Below are 16,042 nucleotides of genomic sequence, written 5' to 3' on the forward strand. Positions count from 1 at the left end.
TAAGTGTCAAAAAAAGCTTGCTATGTATTGCCAAAGTATATTAGGAGTGTGAATGAACTCAGTTACACTTACTATGTGCTGCAGGGGTTGGGCCTGACCCAGGTGAGGTCTCCGGTCTCCTCCTCTTTACAGTGAGTTCTCTGATGGATAGTGAGGGATGACTTATGGTAGAAAGTCTTCTTACATTCTTTACATCCAAAGGGTTTCTCACCTGTGTGAATTCTCTGGTGCCTGTTGAGGTGTGACTTCCGGTAAAATGATTTCCCACATAGATGACATTCATAGGGTTTATAACCTGTACGAGTTCTCTGATACCTCCTGAGATTTGGCTTCTCGTTCAAGCTTTTTTCAGATTGATACATTTCATACAGTTTTGTTCCTCTGGGAACTCTCTGACATACATTTTGCTGTTTTTTCTGATGAAAAAATTTCTCACATTGTCTACATCTGTAGGATCTGAGTCCTGCATGTATTACCTGTTTTTTGTGGTATGACATCTTACTGAAGGTTTTCTCACAATCACTACACTTGTAATACTTCTGTATTTTGTGTATTTCTTATGTTTAGTGAGCTTAAACTTTGAACAGAATGTTTTCTTACAAATATTACATTCAAAAGTTTCTTCCCTTACCCAAGTCCTCTCTTGGGCATTAGGAGCTACCTCACCAGATGCTTTCCCAGACTCACCTGGCAAACTAGGTTTAGGTGTGGGCTGTTTGCTGTAACTCCACAGAAACTATTATCAGAATCAGCTTTTTTAGTCACTTTGAAATTGAGTTAGAGAACCAGCATCAATGCACATAAAATGCCAACTGCCTAGGAAAGTGAATCTTGAACAAAGAGTGAGGAAATGATAGGGATACAGTAACCACTGAACTGGGCCAAAGTTGCATTCACATCTTTTTTTTTTTTTTTGAAGTTGCATCTGAATAACTATTCCAAATACACAAAGAATGTCACCCCTACAGAGACAGGACAGCTAATCATGTGTGACCTGGTAGTGCTAATGGAGCATCAGGATGTCAACTCTACATCAGCTGTCCTCATCTTATCAATATTAATTTTAACAAAGCAAGATTTTATTAATTTTAATTATGGAGAGTTCAATCTCTAAAAATGCTATTGGTAGCCAGGCAGTGGTGGTGCACACCTTTCATCCCAGCATGCGGGAGGCAAAGGCAGGTGGATCTCTTAGTTTGAGGCCATTCTGGTCTACAGTTTCAGAACAGCCAAGACTGCATAGATAATCCTGTCCAAAAAAAAAAAAAAAAAAAGGTTACCGATGGACAGCCATCCTCCACAACACAAGTCTCCATCATACCTTAGCAGACTGAGCAAGCCATGGTGAGCAAGCCAATAAGCAGCAATCCCTTCATGGTCTGTTTCAGTTACTGCCCTGACTACCTTAGTCATAGACTGTGACATGGAAGTGTAAGTCAAATGAAACCTTTCTTCTCCAAGTTGCTTTTGGGCAGTCTTTATTCATAGCACCCAAGAAGCTAATAGCTAATTAGGACAGTTTCCTATCAGTGTTTCAAAAATGCTGATCTTAAAAGACTCAGATACCAAGGCTTACAGATTTATAAGGACATTTTAACACATTATATACAAACAATTTATTCAAGGCAGTTAAGTGTGGGGCAAAAATATCTTTAGAGCTAGAGCAAAATGTATACTAACAAATGACTTGTGCTGTTGGTGAAGCAGTAATGTTCAGTATGCCTTCCAGCTCAGTGAGGATTAGGCAGTTTAAAGTACTCTTCAAGAAACTTACAACAGCAGTCACTTCTGCCAGTGGTTTTATATTGGGAATGGAGTGTAGAAAATCGGGGAGGAGGCACAAATAAATGGACAGTGAATTGTTGATTACCAACTAAGCACTGAAGCTGAAATGAGAACTGTTGTTCACAGCTCTTTAATTTAGGTGTCAGCTGTGAACAATCTGGGGAGCTCATTTGTTCATTTCTATATGGATAATAATTCTATTACATCAGTTGACAGGCTTCCTATTAGCTTCATAAGCTACAAAAAATACTTGCTTACTTAAGGGATAATTAAATAGGAGAAAGCAGGGAAGTGCATAGGACAATATCTGAGAAAATAGGTACATGAGCTAGAATAGTATTTGATGTAGAAAGTTTTGTTTTGTTTTGTTTTTTGGTTTTTACGAGACAGGGTTTCTCTGTATTGTTTCGGAGGCTATCGGTCCAGCCCATTGATGTAGAAAGTTTTAGCTTATGCATGTATGGGGGCTGAAACTAGGGTCTCACAAATGTTACACATACACTTTACCACCAAGGTACACTTGTACCTCAGCCACTATTTAACAAAGAAAAACAAATACAAAGCAAGTACACTTTCTATCATTAATCCAGGTCCCACCAAAAGAATTTTCGTTAATATAAAACACCAACATATATGTTAATGAGGGAATGCTTTGTGCGATTCAGGCTGTTTAAAAAACATGTCTGGCCCTTATCTACTTTGTGTCAGTACCAACTCCCAACCTTCAGTTATAACAACCACAATTGTTCCCACACACAATGTACTCTGACAGACAACAATATCACGCATATTATTTATTGGCACATGTATGCCTTCATTTGAAAGTTAATATTAAAATTACAAAGACTTGTAGTTTTCCTTCATTACAAACTTCTGGTACTTAAATTTTACGCAAAATTTCACACATTATCAACATTTAATTTATTCAAATTGTTCAATGAAACTTCTCTGATAAAGTATTCTCAATTTGCTATGCAGGTACAAATTTTGAAATATTAAAAAGCATGTAAGTTCTCTCAAACATTTCATTAAGTGAATCAGTTATGGAGGGTTTGCATTCTTAACAAAACATCATGCACAATGGTTTGAGAAAGTATTCCTCAACTAAACTAGAAACAGTATTTGAGGACAAAAAGGAGAGCATTTCTGCTCTCTCCAATCAGTTACATTTCTCTTAAATTGGTGACTTTCTGACAAGGCCATTTTGCAAGTCACGTTCACTTCAGGTCCTGAGTTCATGAAAACTCAGGGAGAAAAAAACTTAAGTTTCTGTGGGCCTGGTGGAAACAATGATCATCATATACATATGCACGTTTTTCTGTATAGCAGTTACAAACAGACTACCTAATGGAGACTGTTCCAAAGAAGACAGCCAACTTGTGCTACACAGAATTTTCTGTATAAATGTAATGCCTGCTAATAGGCCTTCGCGAGAAAACATTGTCCTCGTTCATGACAATTTTAGAGTATCACCTATGTGTGACTTGTCTGATGCCTACGAATAGTTTCTGCTAAGAGCTTTCCACACTCTACTCACAGTCTTCCCTCAGGTGAATTTTCTGATGCACAGTGAGGGACGACTTATGATAGAATGTTTTCCTACATTCCTCACACTCGAATCGTTTCTCACTTTCATGAGTTACCTGATGCCTGTTCAGGTATGATTTCTGGTGAAAAGCCTTTGCACATACCGTACATTCGTAGGGCTTCTCACCTGTGTGAGTTCTCTGGTGTACAGTGAGGTGTGACTTACTGTAAAATGTTTTCCTACATTCTTCGCACGAGTATGGTTTATAACCTGTGTGGCTTCTCTGGTGGACAGTGAGAGATGACTTATGAAGGAATGTTTTCCTACATTGTTCACATGCATATGGTCTGTTTCCTGTGTGATTCCTCTGATGCCTGCTGAGACTGGACTTCTGGTAGAAAGCTTTCCCACATTGTTTACATTCATAGGGTTTCTCACCGGTGTGAGTTCCCTGATGCATGCTGAGGTGTGACTTACGGTGAAAAGTCTTTCCACATACATTACATTCATAAGGCTTCTCACCTGTGTGTGTTTTCTGATGTACAGTGAGGTTTGACTTGCGATTGAATGTTTTCTGACATTCTTCACATTCATATGGCTTGTCACCTGTGTGAATTTTCTGATGTATAATGAGGTGTGACTTAGAGTAGAAAGTTTTCCTACATTCATCACATTCATAAGGTTTCTCACCTGTGTGGGTTCTGTGATGTACATTGAGGTCTGACTTACAGTAGAAAGTTTTCCTACATTTTTTACATTCATAGGGCTTCTCCCCTGTGTGAGTTCTCTGATGGATAGTGAGGGATGACTTATGGTAGAAAGTCTTCTTACATTCTTTACATCCAAAGGGTTTCTCACCTGTGTGAATTCTCTGGTGCCTGTTGAGGTGTGACTTCCGGTAAAATGATTTCCCACATAGATGACATTCATAGGGTTTATAACCTGTACGAGTTCTCTGATACCTCCTGAGATTTGGCTTCTCGTTCAAGCTTTTTTCAGATTGATACATTTCATACAGTTTTGTTCCTCTGGGAACTCTCTGACATACATTTTGCTGTTTTTTCTGATGAAAAAATTTCTCACATTGTCTACATCTGTAGGATCTGAGTCCTGCATGTATTACCTGTTTTTTGTGGTATGACATCTTACTGAAGGTTTTCTCACAATCACTACACTTGAAATACTTCTGTATTTTGTGTATTTTCTTATGTTTAGTGAGCTTAAACTTTGAACAGAATGTTTTCTTACAAATATTACATTCAAAAGTTTCTTCCCTTACCCAAGTCCTCTCTTGGGCATTAGGAGCTACCTCACCAGATGCTTTCCCAGACTCACCAAATTTACTGGGACTATGTGCAATGTGAAACCTCTTATTTATCCATAAGGCCTTTGTGTTATGGGCTGCTTCTTGCCTATAACATTGAAAATGCTGTTGAGTACTTGGAGTTCTGCTATACAACCTGTGGTGCTGTGCATGGATGGGGGGCTTGCTAGTTAGAGAGCCATCAAGTTCCTTTCCAGTCTGCATGTTATCAGGCTCATTAGGGGGGCACACATTCTGCCATACATTAAGTGCTGCAGGCCTCATTCCTGAAGAACTTCCATTCTTTACAGTCAGATTTGAAACATGGTTAGAGCTCACATTAAATATTTTTCCTAATTTAACATTCTCCTCAGTCGACATGTTGCTGTTGGTAATTACAAGGTGCCACAAATGTCTCTCTTGATTGTCCTGGCTGGTTTCATCCACTTCATTTACTTTCTGGACATCTAGAAGAAAGCAGAAGTAGCCAAGCTCATATTACAGCAGAAAGATGAAGAATTGCCTTCTCATTCTCATTACATTATGATTTCAAAATAATACTGATATATGGTATCAGTATATCCCAGTGAATCTCCAAGTCAGACTTTACAATGTAAACTCACATCACTCCCTTGATTAGAATCCTTATCATTTGGAACAGGAGAGAGTTAAGTGCTCGCCTGTGCCTCGCTGTGGATTTCAGTACCCTCACTTCCAGCTGCTGTTTTGCCCTGCTCCCTCCTAGCTCTTTAGTGCATCCCACTTTCCTTTTCTCTCTGATTCGTGAGGTAAGGTTCCTGACAGTTAGCTAGCTGAGGGTGGAGGTTTGTATGGTCTGTCTTTCACTTGATCAGAAACACAGTTTAGACTTAGGAAATTATTGATACCTCTGTGCTTAGTTTTCACTTCTCCATGAGGAACCACAATAGAAACTTAGGAGTTTGTAAACACAAATGACCTCATTCCCACATGAAAGCAGCTAACACTAACCCTCAAAATCCATAATCAGAATCTATTTTATGCTTCCTTGAACCCTAACAGGGTCAGGAAGCTCCAGCCTACCTCCATGTTGGACTAATGGATTTCATTCAGGAAATAGAGCCATGTTATCATTCTTTGAAATGTTTTTCTGGATATTTCTTAGATTCACAGAACTGTCATTCTTTACTTAGGTTAAGGTACATGTTTTGTAACTCTTTGCTTCTGGAAGCTTCTATTTTGTATTAAGCTGTCTTCTACATTATAAATGGGGCCTTCTATGTAAGACTACTGTCTCCAAATTATTTTCACAAAGAGAGACTGCTGATGAGAGACTTCCACACCCACACAGAAACTGCAGCCTTTCAACATGAAATCTTGCATCACTTAAATCTCTTCATATCAAAGACCTACTTGTCCTGTCAAACCTAGGTTTCCCCTTTCCATGCTGGGCAATTTCATTGTGCTGAGTGCCCCTCACTTTAATGGATTCTGATTCTGTGAACAGAAGGCTTGATTCTTTTTCTGTTTTTCTTATCAATCACCTTAGTTATTGCCTGAATAACTATGATATAAATATTTTTATTAACCTACTCAGTTCCAAAGGAAGATCATGACCGCTCTCATGTCTATATTATATGCCCACCTATGTATTAGGTATACCAAATTTGGAAAAAAAATAATGTCAATATTAAACTAAATGAATAATAATCTCCTTAAAATTTCCTTCCCTTTAGACTTTTCCTGAAATAAAATAGTGAATACTTTTATTTCTTGTTTTGTGATAAAGCATTCTTTGTGACTCTTATCTTACAACCAAATACTTTGTGGGTTTAAGTTTTTTCAACAAAATGTAACCTCTCTATCTGCAGATGCATATTTAATTATTACTTACATGTCTGATTTTAAAAGTGCAATGTTTAGGAGATAACCAAATACCATGTGATAAAAGAACTAACACAGCCAAAAATGCCTGGTGTAGAAAACACAGATAACTGAGAATTTAGAGAAAGTAATCAAAATTGTTTATGAAGCTCCATACATTTACAGAAATTTGTGAACTCAAGACAATATGTAGCAAAATTAAAAAGAGACTGAAGGTTCATGTGAGAGTTCTCCTTAGAAAATGAACACAGGAGACACATGATGTATGACACCAGCTGACCCCAAGATTATTATGAGTGCTATCAGTGAAAACAGCTCAACCAGGCCAGTGTCTACTGGATTCTGATCATCATGGTCTCCAGGGTGTATTCACTGACCTGGCCAGCGCTGCTCTGGAGCATCTTCTACTCTCCATGGCCAAGTTCCTTGCTCCAACTTAAAGATCACCTCAGGTTTGGTAATGCAGTGACCTGTTAATGGGAAATAATGTAAGTGCTAAGTCAAGCACACTGCAGAGACATAACACCTTTGGGAACTGATCGACTGCTAGACAAACGAACATTTTGTCAGGGTACACTCATATTCTTCATGGTGTGTAATCTTGCCTTTATTAAGTACAGTTAAATGGCTTGAAGAAGAAAGCAAAGCTGGGACTAGTGCAGGTACCTGTGATCTCAGGTAGCTGAGATGCTAAGACAGAAGGAATGCTAGTTCAAAGTCTTTCTCAGCAATTCAGTAAGACCCTGTCTCAAAATAAAAAATAAAAAGGGTGTTGTGTAGGAGTGAATGCCACAAAGCTACCCGCCCAACAGGGCGGGGTCAAGGTAGAGTTAAAAGGAAGTGAAAGGAAAAGGGGCTTCCCTTTTTTTCTCCTGGAAGCCAGCCATGCTTCTGACTCCTGGTCAGTGCGACTCTCTCTCTCTCCCTGATAAATAAATATATTGTTTTTCCCTATATAGTATCGAATATCGTTATAGTGTTGGGGATACACTCAGTGACAGAACACTTGCCTAGTATATATGAATCCCTAAATAAATCCCCAGCACATACACCACACACATACACACACCAAAATCTTTTTAAAATACAAATAATTTTCCAGTGAAATAAATGGAAAAAAATCCAAATTTAAGATAAATATGTTTAGACCCAACATATTTACCCACAAAAGATCCTGAGTCATATTGTATATAAGCAGACTGTCAAAAGCAAAAGATGCGGAGGCAGAGGCAGGCAGATCTCTGTGAGTTCGAGGCCAGCCTGGTCTACAAAGTGAGTTCCAGGACAGCCTCCAAAGCCACAGAGAAACCCTGTCTCGAAAAACCAAAAAAAAAAAAAAAAAAAAAAAAAAAAAAGCAAAAGATGCATTAGAGGAACACCAGAGTCCCAGAGGAATTCCACAAGTGAGGACAAAAGATTGACTCAAGGTTCAAACAAACAAACAAAACGAAACCAACCTAGAATACTGTATCTAGAGAGGTTAACTTTCAAAACTGAGAATTGGACTTTCTTTTTTTTTTTTTTTTTTTTGGTTTTACGAGACAGGGTTTCTCTGTATTGTTTTGGAGGCTGTCGGTCCAGCCTGGCCTCGAACTCACAGAGATCCGCCTGCCTCTGCCTCCCGAGTGCTGGGATTAAAGGCGTGCGCCACCACCGCCCAGCGAGAATTGGAGTTTCTAAAACAACAAAAACTGAAAGAATTCATCACCACTAGATCAGACTGTGTGATTAATCTTGTCAACTTAATAGGGTTTGGATCAATAAGGGACAAGCCTCTGCACAGGTCTATGTAGGTCCTCCCAGGATGGATTAACTGAGGGGAGAAAGTCCTCCCCCAGTAAACAGCACCTTCTGTCAGAGACCCTGATACTGAGGTCTGAGGGGAAAGCAGTGCTGACTGTTTGCCCGTCTGTACTTCTTGCTGTCTGTACTTCTTGCTGTCTGTTTGCCTGTCTGTACTTCTTGCTGACTGTTTGCCCATCTGTACTTCTTGCTGACTGTTTGCCCGTCTGTACTTCTTGCTGTCTGTACTTCTTGCTGTCTGCTTGCCGTCTGCACTTCTTGCTGATGAGCGTGAATCTCTGTTGCCACTGTCACTCTTTCCTAACATCAGACTCTAGCTTCTCCAATTCCACAACTGACTGCACTCTCGGGATTCCTTCAGGCTTTAAACACTACACTGAGACTGCTGAGGTCTTTGGTCTTGAGGACTGAGAAGCTGGTGGCTTCTCAGGCTCTCCAGTATGTAGATAGCCACTGTAAGATATTCTAATAAATCTTTGATACACACACACACACACACACACACACACACACACACACACACACACACGTTCTGTTCCTTTACAGCAGTGGTGGTTGTCAACTTTCTTAATGCTGAGATCTTTAACACAGTTCTTCATGTTGTGGTGACCCCAACCATAAAATTAATTTTGTTGCTACTACATAACTGTAATTTTGTTGTGGATTTGGGGGAGGGGGGTTGGGAGTGGCTCAATACAGGATTTCTCTGTGTAGCCCTGCCTGTAACTCTATCTGTAGACCAGATTGGCCTCGAAGTCACACAGATCCACCTGCCTCTGCCTCCTGAGTGTTAGGATTAAAGGCGTGGGCACTTATAAGTGTAAATTTTGCTACTGTTACGAATCAGAATATAAATATCTGTGTTTTCCAATGGTCTGAGGTGACTCTTGTGAAAAGGTCATTCAAACCCTAAAGGGGTTAAGCCCCACAGGTTGAGAACCCTTGCTCTAGAGAACCTTGCCTAATACACAGCCCTACAGGAAATGTTTAAGAGATGTTACACAATAAGAGAAAGGATAATAACTATCATTATTAAACCACATAAGCATATAAAATTAAACAATACAGCAGATATGCAAAAGAAAAAGATGATAATGTATCGATATGGAAAAATCATTAAACATAAAAAATTAACACAAAGGAAAAAAGAATACAGAAAATAGTCACCAAAAAATGTCAGAAATATATGTTTATTATCAAAAATATCCTTGCATGTAAACAACATATTTCCCAATAAAAATATAAACTGTTTGAACAGATGAAAATAACAGACTCAATGACATGCTGCAGAAGAAAAAACCATTCACTATGATAGATGCATGTGAACTGAACATGAAGGGATAGACTTAACATGCAAATGGGAACCCAAAGCAACCAGAGAAGTCTAAAATATCCTAGTGAATACAATGACATGACCAAATAGAAAAAGCTAAAAAAAAATAGGTAACTCACTACATGCATAAGCCACCCAAACTCAACCATGAGAATACAATCTGACCAGGTAGTAATAAATTTGCATCAGTAATGAAAAGTCTGTCAATAAAACCCAGGACCACACAGCTTCACTATAAAAGTTTTTCAATTTGATCATCTCCCCAGCCCTATCCAGTAGTCTCTTTAATGAAATTATTGAGATGAAAAGACAATAAAATTATTCAAAAGTTACTAGAGAATCATTACAATAAAAATTATGAGCTTCCTTTTGAACCACCTTTGAAGGGCAGCAACTATGACTCCAGGCTATTCTGTGGTTGTTGGCCTCATCCCAGGCCACAAAGTGAGAAAGATGTGAAAAAGCCGAGGCGTGACTGACAGTGCTGTGTCTCACTAAACATACCAGATTTTTATGGGAATGTGCATTTTCTGCCCTATGGGTGGTGCAGCATCAGATCTGCACAGTGCCTCTAGGGACACTTAAGTTCATTAAGACGTGAATGAAGATACACATCAGTGCCAAGAGGAAGTCAGAGGGTCAGGCTAACATGCTGGCATCAAGAAAGAATAGACCTCTTCTTCTTCCCTCCTTTAATAAATCTTTATCACACAACACACACACACACACACACACACACACACACACACACACACACCATATATACATAGTATGTGTGTGAAACACTGATGAAAGACAATAAGGACCCCAAAATGAAGATCTGTCATGGATGAATTCAATATTGACAAAATATCTACACTACTCAAACTGACTTACCAAATCAATGTAATCCTTAGCTCAGCATCAACAGCACTTTCACAAAACTAGAAAAAAGCCAGTCCTAATATTCACAGAGAAACATAAAAGACCCCAGTCAAAGCATTCTTAAAAAAAAAAAAGAACAAATCTTGTCATTACATATGGTAGAGCAATAGTAACCAACAGCACAGTACTGGCATAGAAGCAGACAAACAGGCCAGCAGAACAACCAAGAAACAAGTCCATACATTACAGCCAACAGGTTTTCACCAGAGCAGCAGGAACATTTAGAAAGGCCGTTCTCTTCAATAACTGGTGCAAAAACAATATACTCTTGTATACACAAAGATATTAGACCCCTATATCTTACCATATTCAGAAATCAAATTAAAATATATCAAAGACATAAATGTAAAATCTGACAGCACTGAAATAAAGTAGAGAAGCTTAATATTTATTCAAATATTTCATTTTCTTTTTGAGATTGCCCTCCCTACACTGCCAGGTTGGTCTGGAGGTCCTAGACCCAAGTAATGCTTAATGCTTCCTCCTCAATCAATTTCAAGGGTACAATCACACCCAGCACAAAGATTGTGACATGACCTCAAACCATAGTCATCAACAGCAAAAACTGACAACTGGGATTTCATAAACAGAAAAACCTCTATAAAGAAAAGCAAATGACAGAGTGAAGTGTTAACAGACACAATGAAAGAAAATGTTTGCAACTATACAAGATGTTAATTTCTAGAATATACAAGGAATTTAAAAGCAGAAAAATAATTTAATTAAAAGTTGAGCAAGTGACTTGAATAGGTATTTTCCCAAAGACATACAAATAATTTGTAAACTCATTAATAAATGCTCAGTATCTGTATATATCGGAAAAATGCTAATCAAAACACAGTGAAATATCACAACACTTGCAGTTAGATTATCAAAACCACAAACAAATACTGACGAGGACATGTAGAAAGAAAGATACATTATCCTACACTGTTTCTGGGAATATAAAATTGTTACAATGAAAAACAGTATGAAAGTTCCTAAAAAAAAAAACTAGAAATAGAACTGCCTTTATGATGCAGCTACTATTAAATATATTAAAAAATAAATAAAATCAGTATTTTGAAAGATCATGATTTCAAGGTAATCTTGGGCTATATGAGATCTTGTCTTTTTTTAAAAAGTATTTATGCATAAGGGAATATTATTCACTAAGAAACCCAAAAATTATCTCAAGTTGGAACTGATGAATGTTTTTGCTGAGTTACATAAGTCAGGCACAAAAAGATAAACATTGCATATCCTTGTTTATAAGTAGAAGACAAAGTTGCACTCAAAGAAATAGAAACAGAAAGGATAGAGCGAAGGTGGTTAATGCATGCAGGGGCACAGCCTGGGGAGCCAGTATAACTTTAGTTTTCTATAGCACAGAAGCATGACCGTGATTATAAATAATTAAATGTTCCAAAATAGCTAATAGAGGATTTAAAAGTTCCCAATATAAAGATGTGATATATCTGCATAGACCTGCCAATTTCTGGAGGTAGGTTTATACATATATATTATTACAGTGTGTGTGTGTGTGTGTGTGTGTGTGTTACTGTTCTTACTAACAAAGGAAGTGCTTCTAATACTACTGGTGACTTTTACTCACCCAAGGACTCCAGGCTCCTGTAGGTCTCCAGCATCACGTCCCTGTAAAGCTTCCTCTGAGCATCATCCAGATTCTGCCACTCCTCCCAGGTGAAGTCCACACAGACATCCTCAAATGTCACCAACCCCTGTAATGAAACATTTCTCCTTAACTCAAGCTTTTGGGTGTACCAGAAGATAGGAATGTGGGAGTGTGCTCTTTGTGAGTGTCTCACATAGGCTGCATATTGGTTTATAGTCTTTATCATAGGGAGAAAAAGCACTATTATCTTGCTTTTGTACTAATTTAGTAACTCAAAAGACTACTACTATAAAATTTCCATTCCTAACAAAAATGGATGAATTATGTACAGTAAAACATTCACAAGGCCCTGGAATCAATTTGCAACAACAGACACAGACACAGATACACAGATACACACACACACAAAGACAGAGAGAGAGAGTAGAATTTTATGTCATAAAGACACTGACTTACTATAGGTAAATAAACATAACAGCAGTCCAATGGAAGCATCAAATTCACAGATGTGGGCAAAGGGATTTCAGTTTTTATGGGGAACTTGAGAACAAAAATATAGTATGACTAGTTACAGCTGCTTTCCCCAATCCAAATCAGTCCCTGCATTGTCTGCTTTGGGCTTCCATAACATGCCACATTTTCTCAGTTCTACAGGATCAAGATACCAACTGACTGAGTTTCTGCTGAGGCCTTTCCTGGCTTAGAAAGGCAACTTCCCTGATGTGTCCTCACATAGTACAGTGAGAAAGAACTCTCTCCCTCTTCCTCTAAAGGCCCTCAGTCCTATAACATTAGGGACTAGCACTTTTTAAAGCACAGTTAACTCCAAAATGTCCTATCTCCAGATAGAGTGACATTTGGTTTTAGTGGTCAGCCTCGTCCTTACATATTCATCCACAGCATTTGCCATTCCTAACTCTGATGAAAATCAAATGCCTCCTTGTAGTCAACCCAATAATCCGGTTTATAATCCCCCACTTAAGATGGCTGACCAAACAGTATTGTCCATCTAGGTCAGGACAACATCCTCAGATATAGTTCCTCAGAGCCATCTTCCCTCACACTGTGGAAATCTAGCTTCCTTCCTTAGAGCCCTGAATCCCAGATCCCCCTTTAAATACCCATTGGTATAGTATGTATATGGAGTCCTTTAAATACAGACAATGGCAAGGTAAGGTGAGAGGAATCAGTACCTGGTGTTCCACTTTTAAGGTTCCCCTCTCTGCAGACTTCATTCTTCTATTCATAACAATGGAGACTGTAACACACATTTGAGTATGCAAGTCTCAGCCAGAGCAAATCTGTAATGATGCAATCCCTACCTCCTTCTATGGAAGTACAGGCCCCAGAGCAAAGGGAGGAGTGAAAGGTGATAGCCAAGGCCCCAAAACAAACCATATAGTCTAGTTTTCAGTGATCAAAATTTCACATCTTTCAAGAAAGCTATTTTGAATATTTTGCTTTTGGTATTCTTCACTGGAATTGCTTAACTTCATTTTTAGACTACTCTTTGTGTAGAGAAACACAGTTGATTTTATTTTTGACCTTTGTTACTTTGCTCATGTGTCATATTTTTAATGAGCACAGTGTCACCTCATCTCCAAGTGCATATGATTATGACCCTGTTCTTCCAATTTACATAACTCTTAGTTATTACTGCTGCCATGGATCCTGGATAGCACCTCTAGGACCTTGATAATAGAAGTAGGGAGAATGGTTGTGTCTTATTTCTCTTCTCAGGAAATAAAAACACGTGATTTTATTAAGTAAGACATTAATTACAAGTAAAATGTAACTTTATGTTCCCACACTGTTGTATCTTTTCATCTCAAAAGGTGGAGTTTCTTCAGTTTGTTTTCTGCATTTACTGAAATGGTCACGTGGATTTTAAAAAATGTATTTAATTTAGTGTATGTGCATGTTTGTGCCACAGAGCACACATGGAGGTCTTTTGGGATTTGATTCTTTCCTTTCACCTTGTGGGACCTGGAGATCCAACTCAGTTATCAGAATTGAGACCCTTTACCCACTGATCCATCTTAATGGTATTCTTGTGGACTTTCAATTGTTAATTGCTATGGTATATTACATTAACTCATGTTTGGCAAAAGAGCATTACACACACACACACACAATCTCATACTAGTTTCTAGGTAAGGTAAGAGAATAAAGATGATAACATGTACACATATTACCTTCTGTAGTTTCTTATTTACCTTTACTGGTTCCTTGTGTTTTCTTGCTCTACACTGCTGGGGCCATCTCCAGTGACTGTAAGTGACTGACCTCTTCTTATAGCTTCTCTTCTGCTTTCTAGTCTCAAGAGTTTGACTGGGGTGTTGACTCATAGAGTTCTCCACACTGTCCTGCTGCAAGTTCCTCTATAAAAGCATACAATGTCAAAGATGCCACATTTACAGAGCAGTGACACATGAACTAAAGCAAAATTCAACAGAATGACCCTCAGTCTCCCATGAATGAGTCACACTATTATTTGTCTTGTGAGCCTGGCAAATGCAGCGCCCTGAGTACAATGCAAACCTTTTGCTAAAACTGACATAAAAGCAAATGCTGAAAAATGCCTCCAAATAATTTCAAAATTGTTAGAGACTATCACAGCAACACACTAAGTATTGACACAAGTTTTGTTATAGTATTTATAAAAACTTTTTAAGTTTTTTCCCTATATGTATCAGTCTTAACAAGACACTTGCAATAATATCAACTTAAAACTTACAAGTTCCATGGAAAAGAATGTAAATCACAGCAACAGAACAGTCAAAGATGCAGGAATTCTGATTTATTCTACTGTTCTATTGGAGGTTTTACAAAGTTAGGGGAAACTGGGATTTTTAAATGAGCTTTGAAAAGTTTCCAACCATTATAAAGAAGTGCACAGATTTTTTGATGCCCATGGCCACACTTGTGACCAACTTCCTACAACTCCTACTTCTCAGCAACACCCAAAAATACATATCATTCTGCGGATTCATCAAGGGATTAATCTATTCATGAGGCCAGAGCCATTGGAATACCGCCTCTGGAAAGGCCCTCACACAGCCAGAGGTGTGTTTTATTAATGTAAGAACAGTCAGTCCAGTCAAGCTGGACGCATACTTCACGAAGTTATGAAGATGGAATAAGGTGTACATAGACCCATCGGGCTATTACAGCAAAGGACCCGAATTCGGTGTGGAAGAGACGCCGCACATCCCTGCTCACACAAGCCAACACAGTAAGAGCCTTCCGGATGAGAGGGAGGTCAGAAGATGCCCCAGCCCAGGCTCAGCCCACACCTCAGGCTGCTCTAGCGCCCAGGCTGTCACTGCTAGACAAGATGACGCCAGACACAACAGCTGTGGCACCGGGGTCTGGACCAAAGGGAGAAGGGTGCGGCTGAGGACAAGTCTCCCTGCAGCTTCAGAGACCAGGGGCGACAGAAGCCGTGAGCACAACCCCGCAGAGGCCTCCGGGCGCCAAACTGTCTGCGTACAGTATAGCGGAGGGATCGAGGCCCTGCCCCGGCCGTTCCCGCGGGCAGCACTCACCATGGCGCCCCTGTCTGCCTCTCTCAGCTGACAGTCCTGAGACACCCGGACTGCCCAGCTCAGCTGACCGATCAAGCGCTAAGATGGCGCGAGACAAAGACCCGCGAACGAGCGAGCCCGCGAAGGCCCGCCCCTGCGCCCGGGGTGCATGCCTGATTGGATCGGACCTCAGTCCCAACCCCGTCGTGCCTTGAGTGACCGCAGATGGCACCAATCCATAGCTGAGTAAGACAGAATTCCCCGAATAGAGACATCTACGAGCGTTTTTTTGTTTTGAAATTTGTTTTTCGAGACAAAGTCTTGCTGTGAAACCCGCTCTGGCCTCCAACTTATGATAGTC

General features: G+C 39.3%; 1 protein-coding gene across 2 annotated transcripts; it reads right to left on the reverse strand.

Moving 5' to 3' along the window:
* Positions 1–273: 273 nt before the first annotated feature.
* Positions 274–15,829, reverse strand: LOC101832777 (zinc finger protein 39). 2 transcript variants are annotated; one of them, XM_040748718.1, is made up of 6 exons: positions 15,703–15,829; positions 14,371–14,535; positions 12,134–12,260; positions 6,857–6,949; positions 4,649–5,083; positions 274–687 (listed from the first exon to the last, which is right to left on the reverse strand). In XM_040748718.1, exons 1-6 carry the CDS (start codon positions 15,703–15,705, stop codon positions 473–475), a joined length of 1,038 nt encoding a protein of 345 aa, XP_040604652.1. In that variant the 5' UTR covers positions 15,706–15,829; the 3' UTR covers positions 274–472. The 2 variants fall into 2 exon arrangements, with proteins under 2 accessions (XP_040604652.1, XP_012966980.1); XM_013111526.3 differs by lacking the exon at positions 274–687 and having other exon boundaries at positions 2,567–5,083.
* Positions 15,830–16,042: the final 213 nt, after the last annotated feature.

Source organism: Mesocricetus auratus, unplaced genomic scaffold, assembly GCF_017639785.1.
Source record: "Mesocricetus auratus isolate SY011 unplaced genomic scaffold, BCM_Maur_2.0 Super-Scaffold_100007, whole genome shotgun sequence".
In the NCBI taxonomy this organism is placed as follows: Eukaryota; Metazoa; Chordata; class Mammalia; order Rodentia; family Cricetidae; genus Mesocricetus; species Mesocricetus auratus.

Excerpts from the sequence above, each read along its gene's own strand:
- LOC101832777 (XM_013111526.3), bottom strand. Across the intron at positions 12,261-14,370 it reads AACACAAGGAACCAGTAAAG|GGGTTGGTGACATTTGAGGA; the intron begins GTAAATAAGAAA and ends GTTTCATTACAG. Across the intron at positions 5,084-6,856 it reads TCCAGAGCAGCGCTGGCCAG|ATGTCCAGAAAGTAAATGAA; the intron begins GTCAGTGAATAC and ends GCTTTCTTCTAG.